This window comes from Lonchura striata, chromosome 6 (assembly GCF_046129695.1).
Source record: "Lonchura striata isolate bLonStr1 chromosome 6, bLonStr1.mat, whole genome shotgun sequence".
Lineage (NCBI taxonomy): Eukaryota > Metazoa > Chordata > Aves > Passeriformes > Estrildidae > Lonchura > Lonchura striata.
This window is the reverse complement of record NC_134608.1, coordinates 64377554-64404861: the sequence shown is the minus strand read 5'-3', so window position 1 is coordinate 64404861 and position 27308 is coordinate 64377554. Positions and strand designations below refer to the sequence as shown.

Below are 27308 nucleotides of genomic sequence, written 5' to 3'. Positions count from 1 at the left end.
ATCTTCCTCTTCCTCGCAGCCTCCTCCTCCATCTGGAAGATATTTGGAGATGGGAAATCCTGTTTTGAAAGGAAAACAAGGGATGAGCACAGTGAGTTTTGTACTGGTTTGAAGGTAAACCAGTGGGAGAGTCTAAGCCAGAATGACAATTTAATAGGAAAATTAAGATCAAAGCTATGATACAGAAAGACTGGTTTAAACTCACAGAGTCAGAATATAGCTTGACACCCTGATAATCAGGATGGTGGTAGCAGGATGATGAAATGGTGGCTGCAGTCCGGCTGGAGTGATGAACGTGATTCTGTTAAAGCAGTGATCCTGTAGAAGGGTCTGGTCTTCCTCTGAAGGTCCAGTGGTGCTTATGGAGCTCTTCTCCTCTGGGAATGCAGCAGAAAAAGTGGTTGTGGTGTTGCAAGGGTGAGATTATATCCAGGCAGGAATGCTTGGTTCCTCCCCCTGGGCGGAGCATCCCACAATGGGATGATGTAATTTTATCAGTGCTGCAGTGACACTCAATGGCCCATTAACAGAAGATGGCCCCTGGAGGGCGTTATCAGGGCTGAGCCATGGAAGAGATAAAGAACACTGCCCCACCTGTTGATAACAGTTTTTGGAGATGGGGACTGAAAACACTTTTGGTTACATCTGACACTGTAACCTGAAACAGTGAGGAAATCCCTGCTCGGGGTGGGGGGTGAACACCACCCCCCTTACCCAAACTGGCTCCGGTGTAAAACCCCCACCCTGGGAAGGCCACACACACAGGGGACAATGCCACACTTGCCCTGCTCCAGGGGAGATCTCTGTCCCTGTCACTCCCTTGCTCTCTCCCCTTTTCTCTTTCTTTCCATCTCTCTCTCTACCTCACATTTACTGGTCAATAAAATCCACTTTGGATTTGGCCTCCTTAGCAGCTTAATTGTGGCAGAGGCATCTCTCCAACAATTTTGTTAACCAGATTGTGACATTATTTTGGCACAGTGAGTTCAGGGCACTGTTGTCTGACCCCAAGTGTGTTTGACAACAGCATGGTTCCCTCCTCTGAGGGGGTTTTGCCTCTTTCTGGAGGAACTCTTGGAAATTTTGATGCAGCCTCCTCTGAGAGACTTATGGAAGAACTTATGAGGAAAATGGCTCTTGTGGGTGGCCAGTGTAGAGAAAATATTTTGTTTTCCTTCTTTGAAAAGTCTGTTAAAATCACTGGAAGAAAGGGATAAAATCATACCAGCAAGACTGGCAGGGATCATTCACCACGCAGTGAGGAACAAAAGGTTACTAAAGTCCCACAAGAAGCCCTGCTAAGGTAGCTAAATGCCAAATAACTCCTGAATACACAGGCTTTGGGGCTTTACCAAATGTGAGAATCATTTTCTCTTGCTACCTGTCTCCTTTGTGACAGCTACACTGAGCTTTCCCTCCCTTTTAATAATCTGTATTGGGCTAAATGTCCACTTTTATCACAACCTGCCAGCAGCTGAGCTGGAGTTGTGCCGGAAGTGGTGAAATTTGAAATTGCCACAGAATTGCTTGTATTGTCAGTTTATTTATATTTGGGATTTGTTTGCATTTTCATCACAAGTGACTTGTGGGAAGAGCAAATATTCCTCAAGGTATTTTCTGTAGGGTTAAGTTTGATTTCTGGCAAGTTTGTTTAACCTGGTCCCCAGGGGATGCTCGAGGGGTCTCTGTGCCTCTCACCCTGAGGGATGCTTGGGAGGGGCTTGGATGGGTTGTCCCTTTCCCTGTCACTCCAGGCCATTCCCCAGGGGTGTCCCTGGCCCTGTTACCCCAGGGCATTCCCTGAGGGGTTGTCCCCATCTCTTTCACCCCAGGCTATTCCACAGGGGCTGTCCCTGTCCCTATCCCTGTTACCCCAGGCCATTCCTGAGGAGGTGTCTCTCTCCCGGTCACCCCAAGCCATTCCCCAGGGGGGTCTCCATTGTTCTCACCCTCTCACCCCTGTGCCAGGGGAGTGCTCGGGGGAGACTGTCCCTCTCAGCCAAGATGTGCTTGGACGTTGAAACAGGGTATTTTACAGGTTAAATTTAACAGGGTAGAAATCCATTTGGATTTAGGTGAAATGTGCTGTTTTGAAGTATTAGCAGCTTGCTAACATAGGTAAAATGTGCTGTTTAGTCTGCTAGCTCTGCTGCTGAAACGCAGATAGAAAATCAATCCCCACAAATCCTGTAAGGAGTTGTATGGACGGTATGTTTATTGCAGCGCTGGACGCATGTGGGGATCGTTCCCCTTCAAAGGACATCAGCACCCTGTGTAAGAGACGGTCCCAAGTTCCCCTCATTTTTGCCTCATGTTTGCCGCAATGGCAGAGACTGAGATGCTGGAGACCCTGATTGGAGTTCCAGCTTGGAGAGATGGATGATTATTTTTGCAGGTGTATTTGCTGTACCACCACAGACCACTGCTTCAAGCAGGGCCTGGCAAGGACCTGGCAAGGAGTGGCTTGTTCTACGCGCTCACACTGGCTTCATGATACCTGCTCAACCCACGGATTTTCCCACCTCTTGGCCAAATGAACTTTGGGGTAATTCTGATGATCTCCCACGGAAGACCCCTCATCTCTCTCGTGACCACTGTGACAGACAGAAATCGAAGCCCCTCCCAAGGACTGAGACTGAGACCCCCACCACAGGGAGGAAGGCTGGCCTGATCAATGTGAGATGTTTCCCAGGTGTGGTTGATGGACTAAGAAGACAATGTCTCTCTTTCACAGCTGAAAACATGACCTGTTTCTCCTCGGTAGCTTCAATGGACTTATTCTTCATTCTACCTGTTCCCCCTCAATGACTTCAATAGACTTTCATTTTCTTTTGCCTGTTTCCCCCCCTTAGACAGAGGACCATGAAAGACCCCTGAGATTACCAAGATTTTGAGATTCTCCCCGACACAAGAAAATGGATTGTCATTGTCTGGACCAGAGAGGATTTTGTCTGCCTTGGTACCTATAATCCCCTTTCCCCTCCTTTTCTTTCTATCCTTTCTTTCCTTTCTGTTCCCTCTATTGCATTTGCTGTTGGCACTCTATAATAAAGGTGCATTTGTTGTGATTAAAGTGATGGTCCCCTGCTGTTTGCCTTTTTGCACTTTGGGGATTGGTAAATGAAACATCATGACACCCTGCTCCTCCAAACAGATCTTGACACTCCCTCACGGGATTGGGACCTGCGGGCAGGGTCCCTTCCTACCCCAATAGTTCTGGGATTCTGTCAGGGACTCGCTTCCCTTTCCTTCTTCCCTCTGCTTCCAGCTGTGAATGTGCCAGAAAATGCCCAGCAAATCCACCTTTGCTGTGTGCTCTGGGAGCTCACACAGCTGCTGCACCTTGTCCCCTGCCCTGCACAGCTCCTTGGGAGGCACAGCAGGAGCAGCACCCTGAGAGCCTCAGGAATGCCCCTCTGGGATCCATGTCACACACTCCCAGGGGCTGGAATTCCTGTTCCCAGACAGGAAAAGATGTTCCTGCCCTTGAAGGCAAAGCTCTTAACAAGGACCCAAAAGCCAAGTGGAGCAAGATCCTACAGTGACATTTCACTGCCAGCCTTCATAACTTCACCCATGGTTGTTGTAGCTCATGGACTGGGAATTAAATCAGGGCAAGGCCTTTGGTAAGAGCTGCCCTGGGTCAAGTGAGACACTGAGAGAGAAACAGAGCAGGTGAAGGAAGGCAGGAGAGAAAGGAGGACACAAACACAATCAGCTGAGAAGGTAGCACTCTGAAAACAGAAATGCCATGGACTGAAAATGAATGGGATGAAAAGAAATAATTTTGTAGCTTGTATTTCCAATCAAAACACAATTTCCTCACTTTTTCACCAACCTCCTCCTGGTGTCATTCAGCAGGGCTGTCAGAAAGTTCTTCATTCTGAGCGGATGCTCCAGGCTGCAGCCACAGGAAGCAGGGAATGGGGATTTTCCTGCTCCCGGGGAGTTTGACATCCTCAGCTGAGGAGAGAAGGAGGCAGCAGGAGAAAAGGACAGCTGGGCTTCACCCTTCCACAAGAAAGAGGAGGGGAAAAATCTCTCATCATGTTTTCAGCTGCTCCCACAGGGATGTGAGGGCTGATCCCAGAGCCCCAAGGGTCACATTCAGGGCAGCCCTCAGGGAATGCTCACCTGGTATTGGGGGGCTGCATGGGAGCACCTGGATCTTGGAGCACCCAACTGCCCCCATGTTTGGATGTGCCTGAGGAGGGCTGGGACAATGCCAGGGACATCCTGCAGTGACATCCCCCTGTGTGTGCTCAGTCCCAACCCTGACCCTGATCCTGGTCTCAATCTCACTCCATGGTTAGACACACTCAGAGTTCCGTATTTAATCTCAGCCCAGTGCCAAACTTATCTAGGCCCAGACCCAATCCCAGCCTCAGCCCTAAAGCCAATCCCACATTTTGCCTTAACCCGAATCTCAGCTCTAATCCAAATCTCAGCCCCAACTCCAACCCCAGACCCAATTCCAGCCCTTTCCTAAATCCTCAGCCCCAAACCAAATCCCAGGTTCAGCCCTTCTGGGGGTTTGTGGGGGGCTCTGTCCTTCTGACCCTGATGATGTTTGGGTGGGGTCACACCAGGGCTGAGAGGGACAGAGACCCCCCAGCCTCCCCAAGGATGAGAAGGTCGGAGAGCCCCCCCAGCCCCGAGCACCCTCAGCGGTGAGAGGGACACAGAGCCCCTGGTCCCCAGCCCTGCACAAACTTTCCCTGAGGTCAGAGGGATGAAGACCCCCTGAGCATCCCCCAGGGTGAGGGGACAGAGACCCCTTGAATATCCCCTGGGAACCAGACAAAATAAACTTGCAGAAATCAAACATAACGCTGCATAAAGTACTTTGATGAATATTTGATTTTCTCACAAGTCACTTGTGATGGAAATGCAAACAAATCCCAAACATGAATAAACCAAGAATAGAAGCGATTCTGTGGCAATTCCAAGTTTCATCAGTTCCCATGCAGCTCCAGCTCAGCTGCTGGCAGGTTCCAATAAAAGAAAAGTGAAAATTTGGCCCAATACAGATTATTAAAAGGAAGGGACTGCGCTGTGTAGCTATGACAAAGGTGACAGGGACGAAGGAGATATTGATTCTCATATTTGGACAAAACCTCCAAACCTGTGAATTTGGGAGTTATTCAGGAATTTAGTTAGAGCTCGGCTTCTTGTAGGACTTATCAGTCTTGCTGGTATCATTTGTTACCTTTCTTTCAGTGATTTTAACAAACTTTGCAGGAAAAGACAAGAAAATATTATCTTTACACTGGCCACCCACAAGAGCCATTGTCTTCATAAGTTCTTCCATAAGTTGCTCAGAGAAAGCTGCATCCAAGTTTCCAAGAGATCCTCCAGAAAGAGGCAAAACCCCCTCAGAGGAGGGAACCATGCTGTTGTCAAACACACTTGGGGTCAGACAACAGTGCCCTGAACTCACTGTGCCAAAATAATGTCACAATCTGGTTAACAAAATTGTTGGAGAGATGCCTCTGCCACAATTAAGCTGCTAAGGAGGCCAAATCCAAAGTGGATTTTATTGACCAGTAAATGTGAGGTAGAGAGAGAGATGGAAAGAAAGAGAAAAGGGGAGAGAGCAAGGGAGTGACAGGGACAGAGATCTCCCCTGGAGCAGGGCAAGTGTGGCATTGTCCCCTGTGTGTGTGGCCTTCCCAGGGTGGGGGTTTTACACCTGAGCCAGTTTGGGTAAGGGGGGTGGTGTTCACCCCCCACCCCGAGCAGGGATTTCCTCACTGTTTCAGGTTACAGTGTCAGATGTAACCAAAAGTGTTTTCAGTCCCCATCTCCATAAACTGTTATCAACAGGTGGGGCAGTGTTCTTTATCTCTTCCATGGCTCAGCCCTGATAACGCCCTCCAGGGCCATCTTCTCTTAATGGGCCATTGAGTGTCACTGCAGGACTGATAAAATTACATCATCCCATTGTGGGATGCTCCGCCCAGGGGGAGGAACCAAGCATTCCTGCCTGGATATAATCTCACCCTTGCAACACCACAACCACTTTTTCTGCTGCATTCCCAGAGGAGAAGAGCTCCATAAGCACCACTGGACCTTCAGAGGAAGACCAGACCCTTCTACAGGATCACTGCTTTAACAGAATCACGTTCATCACTCCAGCCGGACTGCAGCCACCATTTCATCATCCTGCTACCACCATCCTGATTATCAGGGTGTCAAGCTATATTCTGACTCTGTGAGTTTAAACCAGTCTTTCTGTATCATAGCTTTGATCTTAATTTTCCTATTAAATTGTCATTCTGGCTTAGACTCTCCCACTGGTTTACCTTCAAACCAGTACAAAACTCACTGTGCTCATCCCTTGTTTTCCTTTCAAAACAGGATTTCCCATCTCCAAATATCTTCCAGATGGAGGAGGAGGCTGCGAGGAAGAGGAAGATGCCCTGGGATGCCCAGGCAGGTGAGGAGGAAGTCAGTGCCCCTTTCCCCCTCTCTCCTGTTCCATCTCCCAGCCCAGCCTGGCCCCTGGCTGCAGGACAGCCCCGCTACTGGTGCCCTCCTGCAAGGGACGCACTTGGGGGATCTCCCTGCCCTTCCCTCTGGCAAATCCCATCCTCTCCTTGTCCTTCCTCCCCCAGAGCAGGAGCTGCAGATGGAGACCAGGAAGGAAAACTCCCCGCAGCAGAACCTCATGGAAGAGGCCATTTTGACTGGCTCCACATCACAGGAACCCAACGGGGAGGAAAAGCCCCAGACATCCCACAGGAGGAGGGGCTGCAAAACCAGCCCAGGGTCATCTGAGGAGGAAAGACACACCCAGTGTCAGGAAGGTGGGCAGAGCTTCAGCCAGAGCTCAGAGCTGGTGGTCCATGAGCAGCTTCATGATGGGGAGAAGCCGTACAAGTGCTCGGAGTGTGGGAAGAGCTTCAGGCGGAAATCCCACCTGATCCGCCACCAGATGATCCACACCGGGGAATGGCCCTACAAGTGTGGGGATTGTGAGAAGGGCTTCGGCTGGAGCTCAGAACTCATCATCCACCAACGCATCCACACTGGGGAGAGGCCCTGTGAGTGTCCCGAGTGTCAGAAGAGGTTTAGGTGGAGCTCTGATCTCTGCAAGCACCAGAGGATTCACAAAGGGGAGAGGCCTTTCCGCTGCCCCGACTGCAGGAAGGGCTTCAAGCAAAACTCCCACCTTGTCAGGCACCGGCACATCCACACCAGCCTTTTGAGTGTCTCCAGTGTGGGAAGAGCTTCTCCAGGAGCTTTCACTTGACTCGACACCAACTTAGGCACAGGTAAGGGAAGCCCTGTGACTGCCCCGACTGCAGGAAGAGCTTCGTGTGCTGCTCCACCTCCATCCCCCTTTAGAAGACCCATGTTGGTCAGAGCCCTGGTGACCCACATTCCTTGTGATCCCTGATGAGAAGACACCTGGAAAGTGGTCTTCAAATCCTCCTGGATGCCCATAGACACCTGGATGAATACAGACCAGGAAAATCCATCGGGACTCTGATCAACATTGAAAATTAATTGGGAAGAGCTGTTTCTTTGACTTTAAAGCCCAAGAAATTCTTACCTGCTGTGTCACTTTTTCTTCTGGTGGCATCAAGCAATAATGGATGATCATGGAGATCTTTTCCCACCTGAATAATCTCCTTGTTTATCCCATCAGAACAGCTAGAATTGGGGTAAAAATAAAGAAATCAAGTAAAGAGATCTAAAGCTGAATCATTTTACTGGGATTTGAATGTGAATTTGAGGTTAAGGGGAGGATTTGGTTGTTCTGGGACCATCCAAGCCAAGGGACATGGCCATGCTCTTGTAGTTGTTCCAGCAGAATGGGTCCATCTGACCTCATCTGTTCTCCATGAATTCCGGCTGTCTGTCCTAGTCCCTGGCCTGGGTCTGCCCAGTCCAAGTGTTCCCCACAATATGCCCAAATTGCTGCTGAAGTGTCCTAGCTGACCCTTGCTGAGGATGTTCCTGTCCACCAACCTCTCCCACTCAGCTCCATGGAGGGCTGGGAGGGGTTTTAGGGACTCCTGGTTGGACTGAGAAAGGCTGTTGTGGCTCTTGGGGCCATTTGTGGTGCTGGGAGGGGGCTTGGGGGCCTGCTGGAGGTAACTGGGATATACTGGGAATGAGTGAGGTCATCCTGGGGGCAACTGGAACCATACTGGGGACTCTGGGGTGACTGGGATCGAGCATGCTGGGGGCAATTGGAATATACTGGAAGTGTCTGGCACCATACTGGAGGGGACAACACTGGGAACAGCTGGGACCATTTTGGGGGCAAGTGAGGGCAACTGTGAGTGACTGTGTCTGTAATGGGGGCCACTGAGGTCATACTGGCAGTGAGCGGGACTGTACTAGGGGTGACTAGGTGCAACTGGGAACATACTGGGTGGAACTGGAACAACACTGAGGGGGACTGGGATCATACTGGGAGTGACCAGGAACATTCTGAGGGCAGTTTGGACCATGGTCGGTGCAACTGGGATATCCTGGGAGCAACTGGTACTGCACTGAGGGTGGCTAGAAGTGGTTCTGGGCAACTGGAATTATGCTGGAAGCAACTGGGAGGAAGTGGGTGTGACTGGGAGCATGCTGGGATCAAGTGGGATATACTGAGAGAGACTGGGAATCACTGGGATCATACTGGGAGGGACTGGAACCACAGCAATGGCCTGGGCTGGGTGATGTGGGGCCTCAGGGAGCACAGGGAGCACTGTGACACTGCGGGGCCTGATGGAACCAAGGGGACATTGTGACACTCTGGGTCCAGCCTGGCCGTGGGGTGCTTTGGGAACCCCGGGGTGCCCAAGGCAGCAGAGCAGAGCCCCTGGCTCAGGGGCAGCAGCTCCCCAGGACAACCTGGGTGGGCAGGCGGCAGGGGATGCCCAGGGAGAAGAGGAAGACAAGGCCCAGTGCCCCAAGGGCGGCACCAGCTGAGGAACGGGGCAGGAGGGAGAGGCCACTGCTGGGATGGCGCCGGAACTGCCCAGCATCACAGGGCCTGTATGACATTACAGACTGGGCTGTGTGACATCACAGAGATGGCTATGTGACATCTGAGAGGCTGTGTGAGGTCACTGGGGAGGTCACTCTGCCCTAGCCCCCTCCCAGTTCCCCCAGAGAAGTCCAACGCTGCTCATGCACAGCGGGGTCCCCTGTCCCCCCAAGTCCCCCCGCCCCCGGTGCCGCTGCCTCCCCCAGAGAATGTTCCACAGGATCGACCCCAGAGCCTGACATGGGGACGGGGGCTGGAGCCATGGGGGGTGGGACAGGGGGACAGGGACCCCCCGGCAGCGTCCCCGTGTCCCCCAGGGCCAGAGCCTGGGCCAGGGCTCCTTCACCCTGTGACCAACGAGGGCTTGAGAGCGCTGAAAAAATCCCCAGCAAAAACCAGATTTAATATTAAAGTGACAGCAGCACAAAGTTCCTTGGCAAGAGTCACTCTGCTCCTGACTGGGCACTTCAGGCACAGCAAGGAAACAAAGCAACAACAAAACCAAACAAAATCCAGGCAATCAAACCAGAAATGAATTGAGAACTGCCCCTGTGTGTGTGACACAAAAAAAATGAGGGCAAGGATAAAAGGAATATGGCCCAAAACCTTAACAGACCTAAAACCTAATAGGAATTACCTTGTACCTTTACCTTGATTTCTACATTAAACTTAACAATTTAGCAAAAGAACAGAGCTTAACAGTATTTAACCTAACTTATAATCTATAACTATGCAATTTAAAACAGGAATAACATTTAACAATATTTAATTTAACATATAACTTATATTAAACATATGAACTTAGCAAAAGAAAAACTCTTAGCAGCGTTCCACTTAGCTTAGACCTTGTGATTTAGCCTTACCTACAGGCCTGACTGGCTCTGCTATCCAAGGCAGTCAGACCCCTCAGGGAGCAGCATTTCTGCCACATTTCCCCAGCACAGGCACTCCTGTGTGCACACAGACACAGAGAGTCAGTGCGAGGCACCTGTGAGAAATTCCCCTGAGGGCAGGGAAATGCTCCTGGGGATGCTTTGGCATCTCCCCAGCAGGGAAGGGTTGAGCCTGGAGGAGTGGGGGGATCGCCCAGGCTCCCTCGTTGTTGGGGATCCCCAGTGCAGCAAACGGGAGAGTTCCCGGCTCGGAGAGGCCCCACTCAGAGGGAGTCGCTGGCCCAGGAGAGCTCCAAGGGCTCCTTTTGGAGCGCTGTTTGTAGGGCCCCAAGAGAGGGGCTGCAGTCCCAGCCATGTTTCACCCTGGCCGCACTTGGCATCAGCAGCTTTCTTTGGCAGGGTGAGAACAGGGATGTTGTGCCACTGAGGGAACACAAACAGTTCCCAGGGCTGCTCCTAAAGCAGCCAGGAGCTGGCTGGGCAGCAGCAGTGCCTGGAGCAGAGCGTGTTTGTGCTGAGCTCCAGAGGAGCTGAGCCCAGGGGCTGCTGGCCAAGGCCGAGGCCAGCGAGCATTTCTCATCTGGCAGGGCGGCCTGAGAAGGGGAGGGGGGAATGCACCAGCACAGGAACCATGGAACCAAGGGACCATTGTGACGCTGTGGGGCCTGTGAGACCAAGGGACCATTGTGACACTGTGGGGCTCCATGGAACCAAGGGACCATTGTGACACTGTGGGGCCTCTGGGACCAAGGGACCTTTGTGACACTGTGGGGCTCCATGGAATGTCGGGATCATTGTGACACTGAGAGGCCCCATAAAACCAAGGGTCCACTGTGACACTGTGGGGCCTCATGGAACTGTGGAGACCATTATGACTCTTTGGGGTGTCATGGGACCAAGGGACCATTGTGACACGGCGAGACCCAGGGAGCCAAAGACCCGTTGTGACATTGCAAGGCCTCATGGAATCATGGAGACACCATTAAGAGACTTCACAGCCTCATGGAACCAAGGGGCCATTGTGACACTGTGGGGCACCATGGAACCAAGGAGATCATTGTGACACTGAGGGGACTCATGGGATCATGGAGACCTTTGGGACACTATGAGGCCCTACAGAATAAGCAAAGCATTGTGACACTGTGAGGCCTCATGGCACCAGTGAGAACATTGTGACTCTGGGGGTCCCCACAGAACCAAGAGGACCATTGTTACACTGTGGGGCCTCGTGAAACCAAGAGGCCTTTGTGGCACTGCAGGGCTGCAGGGAACCAAAGGTCCATTGTGACACTGCAGGGCCTCGTGTCATCAGTGTTCCATTGTGACACTGTGGAGCCAAAGGAGACCATTGTGACATTGCAAACCCCCAGGGTCCAAAGGTCCATCGTGACATTTTGGGCCTCATGGAATAGAGGAGTCACTTGACATTGTGGGGCCTGGGAACCACGGAGATCACTGGGACACTGTGGGGTCCCAAGGATCCAAGGGAACATGGAACAGGTCTGGCTGGTTTGACCTCCAGGGGCTGCCTGACAGCTTGGCACCTGCAGGGTCTCTTCTCACTGGGGCTTGGGGCTTTCCTTCCTATAGAAAACAACTGTCCTTCTCCTGCAGGTGTCAATGGCCATATTGGGATTTCACCACCAATGTTGACTGTTGTGACAGACTGGAGGAGATTGCTGGCTGGAAACATTTCAGTGTGGGGGAGGAAGGGGCAGGTCCAGCCTTGCCCTGCCCTGGAACCCCAGCACTGCCCTGCCCTGGAACCCCAATCCCCCCAGAGCCTCTATCCCAGCCCAGCAGTGTCTGCCAGTCCCTGGCACAGCACAGGCAATGCTCCACAGCCACCTCTGGAGCCCCAGCCCAGCTCCTGAGTGACCAAATGGCCCCAAGTCCCACCTGGGGGAAGGGCCCAGGAGGACCAAGGGGTATTTAAGGCTGACCACAAGGCAAGCACACATCTTGACCCTACCTCCTCTTGGAAGTTCCAGCTGAACATTGCTGGAATCCAGTAGTTGGTAGCTCTGTGTGTGCTTCTCTAAGTATTATTTTTCTCTCTTTCTGTGTCTACTTCTTCTATTTCTGTACTCTTGCAAATTTTGATTATCTTAAAATTGAACAGGCTTAGAGTTTGTGAAGTTGAATGGGCCAAGTTAATGCCTTGAGAAGTTTTTTTTGTTGATTGAATGCCATATTAAAACATTTGCCAAAGTTTCACTGATTTTTCTAAATTTCCCAGTAAAGGCTGTTTTGTTGTTTAGAGCTCCTGAGTATCTCTTGATAGTATTGCTCCAGTCCATCCAACTCAGAGGACAGAAATAATTGTCATTCCTTTTGAATGTCACCTTGAGAGAGTTTTTTAGTGGATGGGGGTCAGGGCTTGTGTGTCCTGCTTGGCACAGCCCAGGCAGGGCTTTCACAGCCCCATCCCACACTCCATTTCCCAGCTGGAGCCGCTGGTGCCTCTGAGTTCTGCTGCCCCAGCCCCAGGGACGCTCTCCTTGTCTGCCCATTCCTCCAGGGCCTCTGGGCAGGGATGGCCTCAGTGGGGGCTGCTGACATCCTCAGCAACTTGGAGGCTGCTGCTGAATTTTACTGCTCCAGAGGCTTCTTCAGCCTTCAGCTCTTCAGTTCAGGAATTCAGTGCTCCAGGGCTCATTAACATTCAGAACACCTTAACAAGCTAAGCCTCAAGGAATAATTTAAGTTTTGAAATTTTTTGTGGTTGATTAGACAAGTTTCAGAAGCCTATTCAAAGTGAATACATTATATTTAAAAAGACAGTGAAAAAATATTTTGTAGGTCCTGTTTAGTTGGGGTTTTTTTCTGTTAATTTATTGATATGTTCAATGTCCAGATGACACTGAATCAAACTTCGCATGCAGTTGGAATAGACATGAAAATCAAGGCCCTTCATAGCTCACAATCAATCATACTTTGTCCCTACCCCATACCCACCAATTCCCCCATCCAAGCCCTGGCACTCAGAGCAGCTGAGGAATGGAGTCACATCCAGGGGTGTCCCCAGGGCTCAGGACTGGGGCCAGGTCAGTGAAATCTCTTTATTGCTGATCTGGACAAGGCCATTGAGGGCACCCTCAGGCAGTTCCAGGTGAGCCCAGGCTGGGTGGGAGTGTGGCTGTGCTGGAGGGCAGGAAGCTCTGCAGAGGGATCTGGACAGGCTGGAGCCATGGGCCCAGGACAATGGGATGAGGTTCACCAAGGCCAAGGGCCGGGTCCTGCCCTGGGCTCACAACCACCCCAAATCCCTGGCCGTGCCCTGCCCCTGATCCCCACAGCCTGTCCTGTTTCCTTCATCCCTGCATTGCCAGGGACTTTCTGGGACAAGGGAGCTCTGCTCTGGGGATGGAGGGAACTCCCAGTGCCACCACTGGAGTGGGAACCACAACTCATCAGGCTTGTGTCCTTTGGGGGTCAGGAACTGGTCAGAGTCAGAGGCACAGAAAGTTTCTCTCCATGGCCAAAGGACCATAGTTGAACAGGACATAATTTAATAACAACTATGCTCTGCCATGAGCTATGTGCAATGTTCTAGCAGCATCTGATGAGTCCACCATCCACTAATGATTTCCATGCTAGAATGAATTTCAGACAAACGTGGTTCTGTGATAGATATAAACACAATTACATTCTTGTATCAGGATGCTCATCCTGAAGTGGGGGAAAAATAGCTCAAACAATTTCTGATTTGCAAAGCTGTCAGTGGTGGATGAAGAAGGGAGGTCAGGCTGCTTTTGGTGTTGAGGAAATGCTGAAACCCGCCTGACTCATTTCATCTCCTCCTGGCCTGGCTGATCTCCCCTCTTTCCCCTTCCACCCATTGGCTTCTGTCTCCCACCAGGCCCCCTGGTGAACAGCCTGGCTCTGTGTTCTCCATCCCCTCCTTGCTGGCACTGCCAGGCTGGGATGAGGAGCCCCTCAGCCTTCCCTGCTCAGGCTGGACAAGCCCAGCTCCCTCAGGCTCTGCTCACAGCCCAAGGGCTCCAGCCCCACCTTGGAGGCCCTTCCCTAAGCCTGCTCCAGCTGCCAGACATCTTTCCGGCCCTGGGGAACCCAACCCAGGCCACAGGGACCTGGATAATCCACGTCCTTGATGTCCTGGTCACACAGCCCTGGCCCCTTGTCCCCATGTCAGGCTCTGGGGTGGATCCTGTGGAACATCCTTTGGTGGAGGCTGTGGCTCCAGGTGGACCAGGGGGATACCGGGGGACAGGGATCCTGCTGGGCATGAACAGCATTGGACTTGTTGGGAGAAACTGTGAGGGGGATCTGGGGCTGAGTGACCAACCCGGTGACCTCACAGAGCCCACCTGGGATGTCACACAGCCCCTCTGGGATGTCACAGAGCCCCTCTAGGATGTCACACAGCCTCTCTGAGATATCACAGCCCATTCTGTAATGTCACACAGCTTGTCTCTGATGTCACAGCCAACTCTGTGATGTCACAGTCTGCTCTGCAATTTCAGAGCTCTGTCCTGTGATCTCTAAGCCTGCTCTGGGATGTCACAGAGCCGGCCTATGATGTCATAACTTCTTGATGACATCACATTAACCACTCATGTGATGTCATAGCCCACTCTTTGACCTCATGTAACCAGATGATAAATTGTCTCCACCAGGTGAGCTGACACCTGGAGCTTGTTCTCCAAAACCCCAGGTCTATGGAGACCCCACAATGCCCACTGTGGGACAAGGGGAACTGGAAGTTCACCAGCCTCTGTGTCCTGCCAGCTCAGCCAGGCCCACAGGAACATTGGGGCCCCCGACCACCAAAAACCACCAGAGAGACCCCCAGGACAGAAGAACACATGGGTAAAGGGGAGGGAAAATATGTTAATGATTTTGGGGAAATGATTATCACATGTGTGTTTAGTCCAGCACAATACATGAATATGTGTGCAAAATACAGAATATGAACAGAAACTTTCCTGTACTCAGCATGCTCGGCTTTGGGAGGAGCTATCCCCCGTGCATCCCCCTGAATAAAGAATGCTGCTTATAATGCTGCACTGGTGTTAAGCAGTTTTCTGTTTTACCGAATTTTTGGTAACACTCCACTCCCAAGGATAGCTTTGTCTCCTGCTGTTCAGAAACAGAGAAGGGCTGGTGGCAGATGTGGGGTTCGAAGGCTGCCTAGGGCACAGGGACCATGAAATAATCAAGTTTTCAATGATCTGTGAAAGAAGGAGGGGCAGCAACAAAACCTCCACACTGGAAAGAGGAAGGGCAGACTTTGGCCTATTTAGGATGCAAGTTTGGGGAGTACAAAATTAGGTTCTGATTTTTTTTAAAGGAAAGAGCCCTTAAAAACAAAGGGGTTCAGGAACGATGGACACATTTTGAGAAAGCAATCTTAAGGAGGACGGAGCAGCCTGTCCCAGTGTGGCAAAAGATGAGATGGTGAGGAAAGTCACTGTCCTGATTGCCCATGGAGCTTTTGTGGGAACTCAGGGGAAAGCAGAGAGAGCATTAACTTTGGACAGAAGGTCAGGCAACTTAGCAAGTGTTTAAGGAGGTTGTTACATCATGCAGAAATAGAAAAGGAAAGAGGTGAAATTTCAATTAAAGATTAACCTGGCCACTTCTGTGAAAAATAATAACAAACGTGTCTATGATTAATAGCAAAACGTGATATAAGGAGAACCTCTACTCTTTATTGGATGCAGTGGAAAATAGAGTAACTAAAGATAAGGGAAAGGCTGAGGTACTTAACACCTTGTTTGACTCAATTTTCAATATATGGAGAGATTGTCCTCAGGACAAGAGTTCTCCTGAGCTGGTAGATGGGCACAGGGAGCAGAACAGGCCCCTGTAATCCAGGAGGAAGCAGCTGCTGACCTGCTGAACCACTCAGATGCTCACAGATGTATGGGATCAGATGGGATCCATCCTAGGGGGATGAGGGACCTGGTGGATGAGCTCCCCAAGCTGCTCCCCATCATTTACCATCAGTCCTGGCTCACCAGGGAGGTCTCAGAGCACTGGAGGAGCCAGTGTGAGCCCATCCCAAGGAAGGGCTGGAAGGAGGATCTGGGGAGCTCCAGGCCTGTCAGCCTGACCTCGGTGCCCGGCAAGGTTATGGAACAGATCACCTTGAGAGTCACCACAGGGCACCCACAGGATGGCCAAGGGGTCAGAGCCAGCCAGCATGGATTTAAGAGGGGCAGGTCCTGCCTGAGCAACCTGATCTTCTTTTATAACCAGGTGACCCACCTGAGGATGTGGGAAAGGCTGTGGATGTGTCCATCTGGACTTCAGCAGAGCCTTGGACACTGTCTGTGACAGCATTCCCTGGAAAAGCTGCAGCCCATGGCTTGGGCAGGTTCCCTCCTGGCTGGGAGATGGAAGAGCTGGCTGGAGGCTGGGCCCAGAGAGGGGTGGGGATGGTGCTGCACCCAGCTGGTGTCCAGTCCCTGGTGCTGTCCCCAGGGATCTGTGTTGGGCCCAGCCCTGTTTAACATCTTCACCGATGATCTGGGGGAGGGGATCGAGCCCACCATCCCCAGATTTGCAGGTGACACCAAGCTGGGTGTGAGTGTGGATCTGCTGGAGGGCAGGACAAGAAGACACAGCCTCCAGCTGCACCAGGGGAGGTTTAGGCTGGACAAGAGGAAGAAGTTCTTCACAGAAAGGGTGAGTGGACATTGGAATGGGCAGGCCAGGGGGGAGGTGGCAGAGTCACTGTCCCTCTCCAGTGGCACTCAGTGGTATGGTCTGAGTGACAAGGCGGTATTAGGACATTGCCTGGACTTGATGATCCCAAAGGTATTTTCCAGCCTGTTTGATTCTGTCATTCTATGATAATTGGGACACTCTGGGGCCATTGTGACAGTGCAGGGCCTCGTGGATCTAAGAGGACCATGGTGACACTGTGCAGCCCCATAGAACCAGGGCTCCATTGTGGTGCTCAGGGGCCAAATGGAACCAGGGAGTCCCCGTGACACTGGGTCCTGGTGGAACCACAGAGGCCATGGTGACACTGCGGGGCCTCGTGTGACCGAGGGGTTTCACCACTGTGACACTGCCAAACCAAGGAGAGCATTGGGAGAGTCCAGGGCCCAGGGGAACCAAGGGGCTGTTCTGACACTGCGGGGCCTCCTGGAACCAAGGGGACATTGTGACACTGCAGGACCTTGTGTAACCAAGGGTCCACTGTGACACTCTGGGGCCTCAGGGAATCTGGAAGGCCGTTGTGACACTGTGTGGGCTCGTGGAAACAAGGAGTCCATTGTGACACTGAGGGGACTTGTGGAAGCACAGAGAGCACTGTGACAGTGTGGGACCTCATGTGACCATGGGGCCTTTGTGACACCCTCGGTGAGGTGGTGTATCTTTAATTTGATATTTGTTTAATATCTGTTTCCCCCCGCCCATCCCTAATCTCCTCCTCTCCCCAGTGTCAGTCTTCCCTAGCTCTCCCCTAACCCCCTCATCTCCAAGTTGCCAATCCTCCCTTTCCCTGCCCCTTTCCCTGGAACCTTCCCTGTCATTCATCCTAGCCCCCTCCTCAGCTTCCAGAGCATTCCCTGTCTATTTAGTGAGACTCAACACTCTATTGATCCATTTGTACTATTCCACTCCCTTGCTTCCTCTGCTAAGATTGTGATGGGTTAATTCTGCCCTAAACTCCTCCCCTACTATTCCCTTATTGGTTACTGTTCCTACACCCGTCCTCCTGAATTCTTGTATAAAACCTTTGCCCCCCTCTCAAGGGGGTCTTGGGGCTCGCTGAATAAAACCATCCTGTTCACCCCCAAGTCCCGTGTCGCCTTCGTCTGTCCCCGCGCGCCACGAACTGAGACTGCAGAGCTTGCAGGGGGAAGCGGCCGCCCGTTCTCTTCCCTCACCCCCCAGCCCGGCACGGCTCGGAGTGCCGCGGCGAGAGGAGCGCATGCCGCGCCACAACACCTCGGGCCCCATGGAACCAAGGAGCCACCGTGAAACTGCAGCACCAAGGAGAACATTGGGACAGTGTGAAGCCCCATGGAACCAAGGAGTCCATTGTCACATTTTGGGGCCCATGGAACCAAGGAGACCAGTGTGACAGTGCAGGGCCCGGTGTAACCAAGGGGACATTGTGACACTGAGGGGCCTCATGCAACCAAAGATGACACCAAGCTGGATTTGAGTGTTGATCTGCTGGAGGGTAGGAGGGCTCTGCACATGGCCCTGCACAGGCTGGATCCAGGGCCCAAATCCAACAAGGTGAGGTTTAACAAGTCCAAGTGATGGGTCCTGCACTTTGGCCACAACAACCCCTGCAGCGCTACAGGCTGGGGACAGAGGGGCTGGACAGCAGCCAGGCAGAAAGGGACCTGCAGGGACTGATGGACAGGAGGCTGGACATGAGCCAGCAGTGTGCCCAGGGGCCAAGAAGGCCAATGGCTCCTGGCCTGGATCAGGAATGGTGTGGCCAGCAGGAGCAGAGCTGCTGTGCCAGCACTGATCTGCCCCAGCTCTGCACACAGATATTTCTGCTGCAGCTCCAGAGAAGGCAACAAAAGGGCATCTCTGCAGAAAACTGTGCTGGGAGATCCTTTAGTATCTTGAAACCCACCAAGAGCGCAACCCCTCATTGAAACAGTCTGTGGCCACAGGGAAGAGTGAGAGAAACAAAATGAGAAATGGCTCAAAAAATTTCATTTATTGTGGACAAGATGAAAAAACTAAAACAAAGAATAAGAATCTGCAAAATGAAGCCAACAAGAAATATCAAAACAACTTTTATTACACGTGCTTTGAAAAAAATGTCCAGCAGTTTAATGTTTCTGAAATGGCAAAGTCATCAGTCTCCACACTGCAGCCTTGAGCTCCTGGTTCCTAAAGCTATAGATGAGGGGGTTCAGGGTTGGAGGCACCACCGAGTACAGAACTGAAAGGGCCAGATCCAGGGACGGGGAGGACATGGAGGGAGGCTTCAGGTAGGCAAACATTACAGTGCTGATAAACAGGGAGAGCACAGCCAGGTGAGGGAGGCAGGTGGAAAAGGCTTTGTGCCGTCCCTGCTCAGAGGGGATCCTCAGCACAGCCCTGAAGATCTGCACATAGGAGAAAACAATGAACACAAAACATCCGACTCCTAAAGACATACTAACAGCAAGAAGCCCAAGTTCCCTGAGTTTAGAATATGAGCAGGAGAGCTTGAGGATCTGTGGGATTTCACAGAAGAACTGGCCCAGGGAATTGCCATGGCACAGGGACAGGGAAAATGTATTGGCTGTGTGCAGCAGTGAATAGAGAAAGGCACTGGCCCAGGCAGCTGCTGCCATGTGGGCACAAGCTCTGCTGCCCAGGAGGGTCCCGTAGTGCAGGGGTTTGCAGATGGACACGTAGCGGTCGTAGCACATGATGGTCAGGAGAGAAAACTCTGTGGTAGTGCAAAACACAAAAAAAAAGAGCTGGGCAGCACATCCTGTGTAGGAGATGGTGCTGGTGTCCCAGAGGGAATTGTGCATGGCTTTGGGGACAGTGGTGCAGATGGAGCCCAGGTCACTGAGGGCCAGGTTGAGCAGGAAGAAGAACATGGGCGTGTGCAGGTGGTGGCCGCAGGCTACGGCGCTGATGATGAGGCCGTTGCCCAGGAGGGCAGCCAGGGAGATGCCCAGGAAGAGGCAGAAGTGCAGGAGCTGCAGCTGCCGCGTGTCTGCCTGTGCCAGCAGGAGGAAGTGGCTGATGGAGCTGCTGTTGGACATTTGCTGTGGCTGCACATGGGCACCTGTTCATGGAGAAAGGACAGTGAAGAGTTAGAGGAGATGCCTGTAATTAAAGTTAACGCCATTTCCCATACACCCTCCTCTGTAACACAGATGTATACACTTCTGTATTTGAGAGTTTTGTGGTTTTCTTTTTATGCTGCCTCCATGTTTCTCCTGGTATTCCTGGATATCAGAAACCCTCAGCATATCTCCATCTCATTGATGAATACAGTGAGTTTTCTGAGGAAAGATAATGAGTGGAGACTGAGAGGATAAGATTATTCATTCTGTTTGGAGCTTCTCTTGGCTTTCATTTTTCTCACATGAAGGATGGTCACACTCCCATGTTTCTCTTACAAAACCTCAGGTACAGGTAAGAGCAGATGGATCCACCCCAGCACCGCTCCACATTTGTAGCCAAGGACTGACCTTGCTCATTTCACCAACCCAGCAGCATTTTCAGTGTCACAACACCTCTACCTTTCCCCATAAATCTCATAAATCAGAGATTCTCTAGGACAGCTTTGCACTCTGCATTGAAGCTCCCAGCTTGGACTGAAATCTCAGGGACACTTCCAAGTGTCCCTCTGATGGCACTGGATGAAGGGAGGTGCAGCTCCTTCCCTGGCTGCACTGCCAGCATTGCCCAGAGCCGGGCACTGGGGACAGCTGTGTCACCCTGAGCCAGCTGTGCCCCCTGCCAGAGCCCCCAGTGCCGGGCAGCTGCTCCCAGCCCTGTGCTCTGCAGAGGGAACTGGGCCCGGGGCTGCAGAGCTGCCCCACGGCTCTGCTGCAGCTCTGCCTGCACAGGAGGGGCTGCACGCCTTGGAGCCCCGGCCCTGAGGGCAGAGGCTTGGCTGGGGCACAGGAGGGAGGGGGCTTGTGCAGAGGGAGGGGCTGCACTGGAGGGGATCCTCTGGACATCTCTAAACTCGCCCTGCCACAGCATTTCTGGGATTTGTTTTCTCTCCTTCCCTGATCTTCTCTCTGCTTCCGGGAGATTTTCCTCCTGCAGCTGTTTCCCTGTGCCTGATCTCTCCCTACCAGCATTCCCACACCCCAAATCTCTGTGCACTCTCCTTGGCCTGACAGAACCCTGCCTGTTTGCAGGGCACAGGCTGGGGCAGGTTCTGTTTGCAGCTTGGAGAAAGGACAGCGCAGACTGAGCCTGATGGCTCCAGCAAAGGTGATGCTGCTGCTGTCCATGGGCAGAGTGGCTGAAAGCACAATAGGGATCTCCTGTGAACCTACTGATCACTAAAAGTAACAGTTCAGACGTCTCATGCACTTGTCAATATTCATAATCAACCTTTAATATTTACCCTTCTTTCCCTGCCACTCTTCAATAGTAGACAGCTGACTACAAATTCTTAGGAAATTTCCACATTTTTATCAAAATCCTTGTCTTGGAAATATTATATGACTAATCAGAAGCCCTCAGTATGTCAGAGCTTCATGAGCATTTCACCTCCCCTGCACCAGAAATACTCTGTACTCACAGGATCTGTGGGCATTGGGATGTTCCAGCTTTAGGAGATCTCTCCAGGAGCTGCAGCTGCATTGTCCTGCAGCCAGAGGTTCCTGTGCCAAGGGCTGGCAGTGATTCTGCCCCAGGCACTTCTCAGCCCCTTCCCAGCCCTGACTGATTGAAGCTCTCTGTGCCTCTGTGCTGTGCCCGGGCTGGCTGCAGGCAGTGCCCCAGCCCTGCTGGGCTGGAAGAAGAGCTGCTCAGCAAGAGAAATGTGCTTTTGAAGCTCTGCTTGGTTACCAGGATCACCCTCTGTGCCAGGAGCCCGGCCCAGCTCAGCTGCACAGACACAGCACAAGGACTTTAATGACCCTCTCAGGGGCTGCTGTTGTTTTCATTAGTCTCATTCCCAGAGAGTGTGCTCAAAAAACTTCTCAAGAACTCAAAGTGTGATTGAAACACTGAAGTTTCTTGGACTTTTAATGGGTCCCACTGAGGGAAACGACTGAGAAAGTGTCCCCAAGTAGAGCATAATGCTGGAGCAGAGATGACAGCAAGGGACAAACAAGGGGAAGGTGGCTCTGGTGCTGAGCAAACCTGGATGTGTTTCAGGAATGCAAAGGGCCCAGGCCTGAGCCCCAGCCCCTGGCAAGGCAGATCCTGTCCCTCCCTCATTGCTCAGGGCTCTTCCCGGGATGGGCACTGGCACGTGGGGATGTGCAGTGCCAAGGGCAGGACCATGGGGCGGCCCCTGCCAGGCTGCTGAGCAGGGACAAGGAGGCACTGAGGCCCCAGGGCTGCAAGGGTCACTTGTCCCCTCGTGGCCTCAGGCCCAGGGCCAGCAGCCATGGCCAAAGGGCTGCACAGGTTGGCTCTGTCAGGGCCTTGCAGCTGCTGCACATCCCTGAGCCCTCTGCAGCCCAGGCTGTCCCACGGTGTCCCTGCCCTGCGCCTCTGTCCCTGCAGGCTGTCGTCACCCCCGGCTGCCCCACCTCGCTGGCCCTTCCTTTGCTGGCAGCTCTGCCTCCTGCTGCCCCTGCCTGGCCACACAAAGCCTTGGGCTGCTCCAGGCTCCTGCTGGGGACGTGTTGCACCACAGCCCTGCCCTGGGAGGGAAATTCCTCTCCTCTTGTGTCCAGTCTGGACTTCCCCAGCTGCCCTTGGCATTAATTCTTTCTTTTTCTGGCTGCTGTCTTCTATGTCAGAAGGCTCCGCCATCTCTGAAATCACCCTTCAGTCCCTCCCAGGGCTCTCCTCTGCTCTCCTCAGTCTCCACCCCACTGAGCACAGAGATCCTGTGTCCATATAGAGTTGTCAAGTGCCCAAGGCCATGAGCACCCAGACAAGAGGGAGAGTTCTTTTCCACAGGAAGGAAACCACAGAGCCCCAGGGCTTTGAAGGCAGATGAGAAGCTGCCACCAGAAGCCAAGACAAGTCTGACCTGTCTGTACCTGCAGCTTCTGTCTGCAAGCAGCCTTTGGATAGATGGGGAGTTTCGGGGGTGGAATTCCATTTCAGCTGTGGGTTCCTGGGCTTGAATGACAGCTCTCATGGGAAGGAAAGGGTGGAGTCCCAGTGTTTCAAAGGCTGATTAGAGGCAGCCCAAGGAGGGCAAGGCAGCCAGACCTGCCAGCCAGATCAGGGAAGAATCCTAGGGCAGACAGAATTTGGGAGGCCAAACCCCACTTTTGTTTATGGACATCTGGATGAGAAGGACAGTTCTTTTCCATAGGAAGGAGAGTACAGAGCTCCAGTGTTTCAAAGGCAGATGAGAGCTGGCCCAAGGGAACCTGGACAGTCCTGGCAGGTTTTGTCTGGGAGCAATCCTTGCATATAAGGAATTTTGGAGGCAGATTCTCAATCTTGGCCATGGGTGCCAGGATGTAAATGATGGTTTTTTTTACATGGCAAGGAAAGCACAGTCCCCAGTATTTTGAAGGCAGATGAGAGGTGGCTCCCAAGAGGTCATGGTCAGCCAGAGATGTGAGCCCTGGCAAGTTTCATATGGGAATAATCCTTGGATATAATCAAATTTGGAGGAGTCATCCCAATTTTGGCCATGAACCCCTGGAGAGAAGGACAATTCTTTCCCACAGGAAGGAAAGCATGGAACTCCAGGGTTTCAGGAGCTGATGAGAAACAACCCTCAACATGCAAAGGTCACCTGGACCAGTCAGGTGGCCCCCAGGAGGCTCAGCCAGCCAGACCTGTTCCATGCTCTTGTATTCTTGGTGCCCTGCAGCATCACAATTGCTCCTTGGTTCCTTGAGGCCCTGTAGGATCACAACAGAGCTTTGTAGATCTTTGTTCCCATGAGGCCCAGTGATATCACAATGGTGTCCTTGGCTCCACAGTGGCACAATGGCCCCTTGCTTCCATGAGGCCTTGCAGTGTCAAAATGGTTTCCTTGTTTCCATGGGGCAATGCCCATTGGTTCCATGAGGTCACGGAGTCTCAAAATGGTCCCTTGGTTCTGTTGGGTTCCCCAGGATCACAATGGCCCCTTGGTTCCACCAGGCCTGGATGTGTTACAGTGGCCCCTTGCTTCCATGGGGACCCGCAATGTCACAATGTCCGCTTGATCCATGAGACCTGGCAGTGTCACAGTGGTTGCCTTGGTTCTGTGAGGCCCTGTGGTGTCACAATGGCCCCTGGGTTCCATGGGGACTCGGAGTGTCAGAATGGTCTCATTGGTTCCATGGAGCCCCACAGTGTCACAATGGTCTCTTTTGGTTCCGCAGTGTCACACTGGCACCTTGGTTCCCTGAAGCCCTGCAGTACGGAATGGATCCTTGGTTCCATTGGGCTCCTCACTGTTACACGAGTCCTCAGTGCCACGGAGCCCTGCAGTGTCACAGAGCTCTCCTGGGTTCCATGGTGCCACACAGGGTCACCATGGCCCCTCAGTTCTACAAGGCCCCACAGTGTCACAAGGGCCCCTTGCTCCCATGAGGCTGGGCCATGTCACAATGGTCTCATTGGTTCCAGGGACCCTGCCAGTGGTCTCATTGGTTCTGCAGTGGCCCTTGAAGTGTCACCATAGTCTCAGCAGGTTCCCCCACTGGTTCACAATGGCCTCCTTGGTACCATGATGTCCTGTGGTGTAACAATGATGTCATTGGTTCCACAGTCAGAATGGCCCCGTGGTCTCATGGACACCCACAGCCACTTATGGAGTCCCACAGTGTAACTGTGATCCCCTTGATTCCATGAGGCCATGCCATGCTACAATGACCCCTTGGTTATACAAGGCCCTGCAGTGTCACAATGGCCCTTGGCTCCAGTGGGTCCGGAAGTGTCATAATGGTCTCCATGGTTCCATGAAGCCCCACAGTGTAGCAATGGACTTTTGGTTCCACAAGCTTTCGTACTGCCAACAGCAGTCTCCTTTGTTCCAGTGTCACAAGGGACCCTTGCTTCTGTGAGGTTCAGTAGCGTAACATGGGCACCCTGATTCCATGAGGTTGTGTAGTGTCACAATGATCTCCTTGGTTCTGCAGTGTCACAATGGACCCTTGGTTCCATGAGGTGCCTGGCCCCTCACAGCCCCTCACGGCCCCTCACAGCCCCTCACAGCCCCTCATGGCCCCTCACAGCCCCTCATGGCCCCTCACAGCCCCAGCCGTGGGGCTCCTCCCAAAGGAGAAGGGGTCGGGCCCTGCTGTTCTCCTTTAATTTCAGTCCCTTCCCAGTGCCGAGCAAAGAAAGGCTGGAATGGAGCCTTTCCCAGCCTTTCGCTCTGGGCTGGCTGCGGGCTGAAGCTCTGTGCCGGCGCTGGCCGAGCACCAGCAGCCCTGCAGCCCCGGCCTTTGCTGTGCCGTGTCCGTCCCTGTCCCGACCCCGCCCGGCTCTGGCAGCAGCAGCAGCCGCAGCGCAGCGGGCGCCGGCCCGGCCCGGCCGGGGCTCCCGGGCAGGAGCAGCAGCAGCGCCGGCCCCTTCCCGCCTGCTCCTGCCTCGGCTGCCGAGGGCTTTTCCAGATGGACTCTGGAGCAGAGCAACAGGCACCCGCACACAGCCCTGGCTCCTCAGGGCCCGCCTGTGCTGCCCCGAGCCAGCCCCCAGGGGAAGGAAGGATCGGGTTCCAGCGCTGTTTTCAGCGCTGTTTTACTCACCCTGAGCCGACAGCAGGAGGCTGCTGCTGCCTTCGCCTTGGGAATTGCAGATGCTCTTGGCCCTCTTGTGCTTGCCACTTGACTTTTATCCATAAAACTGTAAGTGCCTCTTTCTGTTGGTGCTACCCACAGTGCTTTCATGACAGCAAAGTCAGTATTTTTGTTGCAGGCATAAAGATCAGCAGATACTGGAATGCCCACCAGTTCCTGAGCACTAAGGTGAGGGGAATGAAAGGCTACAAAGGCCACATTTGCAATGCTCAAACACAGCCCTGTTGCTGGTGCTGATTAAATAGAACCAACTGACAGAGACCATCACAGAAATTGCATCTGAAGTGTGCAATTAAATTTAAAAATCCACCAGGAAAGACGGAAACCAGAACTTCTTGACTCACTTCATTGATTCTTCCCAGCAGCAGGAAATGTCAATGCCCAGAGGTGTTTTCCCTGCTGGGGAGCACAGTGAGAGCCCAGCCTGTGCCCAGTCCCAGCGGGAGCCTGAGCCCAGCCCAGGGAGCTCAGCGCACGCGGGGCCAGGCCCAGAGCCCCGGGCACGGCCGCCCATTGCGGGGCAGCGGCGCAGACGGAATGTCCTGCGGCCCAAACCTCCTGCTCCTGCCACACAGCGCCAGCCTTCTCCCCTCCTCCTCCTCTCCCAGCACGGCACAAATTCCAGCTCAGAGGAGGCTTCCCCAGAGAGGGCTCCGGCTCCTGCTCCAGTCTGAGCGTCCCTGCAGAGGAACTGGGCATCTTTCAGGCACTTCCACAAGCTCAGGCTTCTCATTTCATGGTGAATCTGGGATGGAAATGTGCTTGTTAATAAAGCCAAAAGCCATGGGAATGGACTAGTAATTATTAGAAGAAAAACACCTTTCTTCCAGGGAAGGTTCACCAAGTCATTGCCTGCATTTCTCCTTTTCAGATTCTTTCAGTCGGCTACTCTGAGAGGTCCAGCTTGTTCTAGTGCTTGTCAGGAACTGATTGTACTCTTGATTTATGCATCAATGCACCAGATGTGGAATCATCTACACTGAAACTCCCTCTATCAGAGCATTTTCACATTCCAGATCATTTTCAAGATGTCCACTGACAGGCTGGAATTATTATTATTACACAAGTCTCCACTTTGGGCTGTACGCTCTGGAGATTATTTCTCTGAATTCAGCCAGGTTTGTAATTCCTAACAATTCATGGTAACACCTCCTGTTTTCTTAGCCTTGAACAGTAACAATGAAAACCTTACCCCCAGCACAACTCCCCAGTCCACCAGTTAAAGAAAGGACAAGCTGTCAACTTCTCCAAACCTTTGTCCTGCTCTGCTGCAAGAATCCTGCAGCACACAGGGTGTGGAAAGCCAAGAGAAGCTGTAGTTGGTGGCACATCCTGTGACAGGAGCTCGACCTCATTTTCCAGGAAGGGTTCTTGAGAAGAGCAAAGAGGACTGTGGAGAAGATTCCTGAAAAACTAAAACAGCTTTCCAGAAGTGAAATGAAAATGAAAAGAAACAATCTGAAATGTTTTCCCCTATTTATTTCTATGCTCCCCTTTTCCATCTTGTTCTCCATCTCATAAATTCCAAATGCGTGTCACCTCTAAGACTGGTGACTTAGCAAGTTTTAGACACTCTAACATACCATGAGCTACACACAGTTTGCCTTCCCCTGTGCCTGCTGGAAAGCAGTGCTGGAGCCATAAGAGCAGTGCTTGGGTCGGGCACGAATCCTGCAGCCAGGGAATGTGCCCCGCCGGTGTGTGACCCTCAGCAGGACAATGCACAGCAGCTTTGCTGTGCCGGGTCTCCATGGAGCCATCCCAGGAGCAGCTGCTGAGCTCAGAAGCCATCACAGCCAACACCCAGCTCCAAAGGCCCTTGGCAGGGTGGGCTCCTGGCCTGGCTCTGTGTGCCAGGAGCCGGCAGCGCTGAGTGCAGGGAGCCCAGGGAGGGCACAGAAACGCTGGGTGAGAAATGCTGGGGCACAGCGAGATGGGCGAGTGCAGCCGGCCAGGGCACAGGAGCAGCGCGCACAGGGGGCACAGCCTGCAGGAGAGATGGGCAGGGATGGGCAGGGCTGGGCAGGGACAGAGGCACCCAGGCCTTTGTCCCTAGGCTCAGGCAGCACCTCTGGA

The 27308-nt window shown here is 52.7% G+C and overlaps 2 protein-coding genes across 2 annotated transcripts in view; both read right to left on the bottom strand.

Annotated features, from left to right (window-relative positions):
- Positions 1 to 27308, bottom strand: part of LOC144246546 (uncharacterized) — a 972872-nt gene that overhangs the window by 60812 nt on the left and 884752 nt on the right. The gene's annotated exons all lie outside the window — the stretch shown is intronic.
- LOC144246403 (olfactory receptor 14J1-like) lies at positions 18666 to 19598 on the bottom strand. The gene has a single exon (XM_077783800.1). It carries the CDS (start codon positions 19596 to 19598, stop codon positions 18666 to 18668), a length of 933 nt encoding a protein of 310 aa, XP_077639926.1.